The sequence below is a fragment of the Rutilus rutilus genome, assembly GCF_951802725.1.
Source record: "Rutilus rutilus genome assembly, chromosome: 9".
Classification (NCBI taxonomy): Eukaryota; Metazoa; Chordata; class Actinopteri; order Cypriniformes; family Leuciscidae; genus Rutilus; species Rutilus rutilus.
In genome coordinates this window covers 41,600,065-41,606,064 of record NC_140223.1, presented here as the reverse complement: position 1 = coordinate 41,606,064, position 6,000 = coordinate 41,600,065, and the positions used below count along the sequence as shown (strand labels likewise).

At 45.7% G+C, this 6,000-nt stretch overlaps 1 protein-coding gene across 5 annotated transcripts in view; it reads right to left on the bottom strand.

Moving 5' to 3' along the window:
- schip1 (schwannomin interacting protein 1) overlaps positions 1-6,000 on the bottom strand; it is a 242,787-nt gene that overhangs the window by 4,706 nt on the left and 232,081 nt on the right. For all 5 annotated transcript variants that reach the window (XM_084419011.1, XM_084419010.1, XM_084419012.1 and 2 more), the window contains one exon: positions 4,899-5,096. In XM_084419011.1, coding sequence (XP_084275137.1) covers positions 4,899-5,096 — 198 coding nt within the window. The remainder of the gene's footprint in view (positions 1-4,898; positions 5,097-6,000) is intronic.

Genomic DNA, 6,000 nt, shown 5'->3' with positions numbered 1-6,000 from the left:
TGTGTGATGGTGAAGAGATATGAAAGAGCAGTCAGTTCTCCACATTAGCATCATGATGACTCCACTGGTTCCAGAGAAGCGCACCAGTTTGTCCCTGATCAGCGTGTCATTGCTGTGTGTGAAGGACATGAGGGACACTGAAGGACATCAGTCTTCACATCACAGAAACTAAAGCAGGTTTTTTACATTACAAATACTAGTATCACACATAATTCTGCAGCAGCTCCAGGTAAAACACCATCTGAAAGTTCCCATGAGGACTTGCTTCAGACGGACAGTTTTACTTTCATTACTTGCTTGTGCTTTTTCCCACTCAAAATGTTTTTCCCCATTAAAGCTGTGTGAGATAATAATGAATCTATCAATCTATCAATCAATCCATCCATCCATCCATCCACCACTCACCCATCCATCCATCCACCCACCCATCCATCCATCCACCCACCCACCCTCCCTCCTAACCACCTACTCATCCATCCATCCATCCATCCATCCATCCACCAACCATCCTAACCACCCACCCATCCATCCATCCACCCACCCACCCTCCCTCCTAACCACCCTCCCTCCTAACCACCCACCCATCCATCCATCCATCCACCCATCCATCCATCCACCCACCCACCCTCCCTCCTAACCACCCTCCCTCCTAACCACCCACCCATCCATCCATCCATCCACCCATCCATCCATCCACCCACCCTCCCTCCTAACCACCCATCCACCCACCCATCCATCCATCCATCCATCCACCCACCCATCCATCCATCCACCCACCCACCCACCCTCCCTCCTAACCACCTACTCATCCATCCATCCATCCATCCACCAACCATCCTAACCACCCACCCATCCATCCATCCACCCACCCATCCACCCTCCCTCCTAACCACCCACCCATCCATCCATCCATCCATCCATCCATCCATCCACCCAACCACACACCCTCCTAACCACCTACTCATCCATCCATCCATCCATCCATCCATCCATCCATCCACCCAACCAACCACACACCCTCCTAACCACCTACTCATCCATCCATCCATCCATCCATCCATCCATCCATCCATCCATCCACCAACCCTCCTAACCACCTACCCATCCATCCATCCATCCACCCAACCACCTACCCATCCATCCATCCATCCACCCATCTATCCATCTACCCACCAACCCTCCTAACCACCCACCCATCCATCCATCCATCCATCCATCCATCCATCCATCCATCCACCCACCCTCCTAACCACCCACCAATCCTCCTAACCACCTACCCATCCATTCATCCATCCATCCATCCATCCATCCACCCACCACTTTCCCACCCATCCATCCACCCAACCACCTACCCATCCATCCACCCACCACTTTCCCACCCATCCATCCATCCATCCATCCATCCATCCATCTATCTATCCACCCATCCATCCACCCACCCATCCATCCATCCATCCATCCACCTACCCATCCATCCATCCATCCGTCCATCCATCCATCCATCCATCCACCCACCCATCCATCCATCCACCACTTTCCCACCCATCCATCCATCCATCCATCCATCCTTCCAATTTCTCTTGTCATGACTGATTAAAATGTCTTTGTTTAAACTAGTGTTGTGTGCATTATGCACATAAGATGCTGATGATGAAATTCACATTCAAATTTATGCTGTAAAGTATGGAAGCTTGTTTTCGCCACAGAATAAAACATTTTATTACACGGCTCTGTGGAATGCTTGATTCTGATTGGTCGATCGCTCCATCCAGCGGTGTGTTATTCCCAGATAACAGCCTCTGAACACAGAAACACCGGCTCATCCGGGTCACTGGAGTCAGCAGCGCTATACACTCGCTAGGAACGGGTTTTCTTCCTGGAAGATTTGAGTTTGGTGAGCTAATAAAATACTAAAACTCAGTCGAATCAATATTTTGTGTACAGTTATTTAATTATGCCATCCAGTATCATGGACTCGCTCTCTTGTTTCATACAAACGCTCTGCTGCCATTTTGTGACTTGCTTTGTATTATAGGATAACAAACAGGTACGATTTTAAAACAGTTTAATCTGAAATCAATATCTCTTATCTCCATAATTATGTGTTGAAATGCTGTGTAATAAGTGATGTGACTGACTGTATACCGTATCTCTTAAATGTCCGTCTAGTTTGATCTCGCCGCTGAAACTGCTCTCTCCGCGGAAGCGTTTAAAGAGCTAATAAAATATTTTATCTCAGATCAATATTTCGTGTCTAATTATATTACTGATGTGGCAAGTAGCCGTGTAATAAGCGTGATAATGTACATCCAGCCGGTTGTTCTCTCAGAATAAAGCTCCTTCAGGTGTGTGTGTGTGCGTGAGTGAGTGAGTGAGTGAGTGTCTGTGTTATCTCAGAATACACCCCTTCAGGTGTGTGTGTGTTATCTCAAATTACACCCCTTCAGGGGCCCTATTTTAACAATCTGAAACGCAAGTATCAAGCACAAAACGCAAGTAACTTTGTGGGCGGGTCTTGGGCGCTGTTGCACGCTACATTATGGCCAAGCATGCGCCCTTAAAATAGCATCTGAATAACATGCGCAACGCGCCACTGACTTTAGACGAGGTTTCTCCTGGTCAGTGGCGGAATTGTTTTCTGAAACTGCAAAATAACACCAGGGAACGTTTGCGCCGGAACACGCCGCCTCTTTTCCCTGAACCGCCCCCGGAAGCGCAAGTTCATTCCCTAATTTACCGACGTGCGTCTGTGGAGGGAAAAGTCCGCTGTGCGTCGGGTGCAAAATAGGAATGATACATGCAAGTCAACTGCGCTGGGTGCAAGATAGGGCCCCAGGTGTGTATGTGTGTGTGTGTGTGTGTTATCTCAGAATAAACCCATTCAGGCTGATGCAAGACCGTCCTGATCCTGATCACCCTGTCGGGTTTATTCTGAGATAACAATCGGCTGGATGTACATTATCCCTTACTTAAAAGATAATTGCGACTTAATTATCTACAAATTGAAACTTTATATCTTGCAATTCTGACTTTATAACACACAATTGCGAATTTATATTACACAATTCTGACTTTATATCATGCAATTGGGAGAAAAAAGTCAGAACTGTGAGTTGCAATTGCCTGTGGCGGAAACAAGCTTCCATATGAAGCGTCTGGTGTTATAGTTTACAACATGCCAAAAATCAGCATGAGAAGACGTCAATCTATGAGATACCTTCTCATCTATGACCACTGGAAGGATGCATGTGAGTCTCAGACAGAGACAGATGTGGAGGATTCTGACGGGTCGTCCAGTGATCCAGCGGTGTTCAACACACCATGTCACTGGGTTCACTGTATAGGGAGTCTGATTCAAGACTGCATGAAGTGACATGATGAAGGCTGAAGCCAGCGTTAGTTTAGTGTGGTTTGTGATGAGTTTGAGATGATCTAATCATGGGCTGCCCCTCTGACTGACTGGTGAGGAGAAACAGCATCACAAGCTCCACTTTAAGAGTGTTTCCAAGGAATTTACACAGTCAGTTTTGTTCTTACTACTAAAATATGTGCAGTGGAGGAAGACACGGCGCAGAGAAATCAGTGCGAGTGTGTGTGTGTGTGAGAAACTCATGCGGTTTCACTGTGGGCGGAAGCAGAGAGGAGAAATCCTCGACTGAAGAGGAAGTGTGTGCCAGCTGGTTCCTGCTCGAGTGTGTGTGTGTGTGTTGTGTGTCATGGTTTCAGCTCAGAGGTGACAGACGGAGAGCCGGTCTCTGGTGCAGCGTAGGCGTTCTCTGACTGTGACGTGTCGAGATGTCACTGGTGTCTGATCACCAATACTGATATAAAACCAGACCCCCTAAAGCGTGTCATGATCATCACCCGACACCACAGACTACACCCAGCCAACCCTAAAACGTCAATGTGATTGCTCAGGTTTATGAAAGGGAATTGCCATGAGTTATTAATATACTGCACTGTACTCTATTCTGCACAGAATTATAATAATTACCCAGTCGTACAAGCAGAATTTATTTAAATGACATGATTTCACACTTACTGTGTCAAAAATTAAAAATAATGTTGGGCTTTATGGTTTCCCTTGTGAAAAAGAAGAACACTTCAGCATACTTAATCTAAGTCTGACCTTTGAAAGGCTTTTTTAATCAACGGAAGTAGGACTTACAATCATCTTTATATGTAATTTCATAATGACCTCTATTGTCTTTAAAATATGGTTAAAGTGTGTTGATGAATGTACTGACAAGCATGTATGATGAACTAAAATATGCTTCAATGTCATTTCTACTGAAACTTTTATATCATGCAATTAAATATTTGTAATTGTGTAACAACACAAGACATGTGTAATGATGAAATTGCAATTTAGCACATGAATTACTTTAATATCAAATAACACACTACAGTTCTTCAAATGTGCTTTAGTATGTTTGTCAGGATCAAAATAAGTGCACTTCTTTAAAGCACAACACAAGATTATTAAAACACAATGTACATTAAAGTAAAACGTTTCATTGGAACTTTTTAAGAGTACTAAAGTGAGCGGGGTCTCCTGAAGAAACAGCCCTGAACACGTCATCTCTTGAAGTGACCTTTCATTTCACTAATACTATATTATCTGCAAGTACATTTAAAAAATATACCTATAAATCTTATCATACCTATAAAAAAAAATACTTCTTAAGATTCAGTGCAACTAAGCACACTTCTTTTTCACAAGGGTTAGTCTTGATAACTAACTGTTGTGCTGACTGAGAAAAAGTTAGCACAATATTTGTTCTGAGTTTTGGAGAAATGAAAGGCCGAAGTCTTTCATAATCATTGACACGTTCTGTTTTCCAGCTCTCTCTCTCACACACACACACACACATCGCTGGAGTTCCCGTCGCACGTACCAGGTCTGCCACCGGGGACTTCTTGCGGTTCTGCTTCTCCACCTGCACCTGCATCTTGGCCATGGGCTTGGCCATCGCGAGCGCCAGCTTGGCCTCGGCCTGCAGCTTCTTCTGCCGGCTCAGGAAGTCCATGTCCTCCAGAGACTCGCAGTCGTCCTCCGTGGTGTCTCTGTCCGAGTAGGACGAGCTCTGCTTGCTCTGAGGACAGAAGATAAAGATCAGACACTTCTTCATCTGACCGACCGCAGCACAGGCAGCAAACTACTCAAACTGTGCGTTACTTCCGAATGTAATACAAAAGTATATTAACAGCATAACTAAATTTGTTGAAATATGAACATGAATGTGTGTCTGTGTGTGTGTGAGTGTACTTGTACTACTATCTTTGTGAGGACCGGTTTGAGTGAGGACAAAGAGAGTAAAGTGAGGACATTTTGGCCGGTCCTCTCTACACAGCAACATAGTGTCGGCCCAGATCCGGCCCACATCTGGTACACTTGGATTCCACACTGGCCAGATGTGGGCCTGATCTGAAGATGTGTTTTGATGGATCGGATCACAAGTAGACGAGGGAGACACATTCCCATTTACACCTGGTGTTTTAATCCGTCTCTTCTGTCAACCTTCAACCACTTCTGTCCTGATTTCACCGAGAGGAGGGTCTATGAGCGGGTGAATTAACACATGAGCTACGAAAGCAATCCGGTCCAATGCCCAGATCCCAGATCCGGCCAACGTCTGGGCCGTGTGTACCGGATGTGGGCCGGATCTGGGCCGACACTACATCATATTGCCCCATATAATCCCCCATCCACAACCCTACACCATAATCCCCCCTCCACCAAACTTTACCCTTGGCACAATGCAGTCGGGCAAGTACAGTTGGCAGTGTGCTTTACACCACTGCATCCCACGCTTTACATTGCACTTGGTGATGTAAGGCTTGGATGCAGCGGCTCGTCCATGGAAACCCATTGCATGAAGCTCTACGCACTGTTCTTGAGCTAATCTGAAGGCCATACGAAGTTTGGAGGTCTGTAGCTATTGACTGCAGAAAGTTGTCAAAATCTGCGCACTGTGACCCTCAGCATGCGCTGACCCC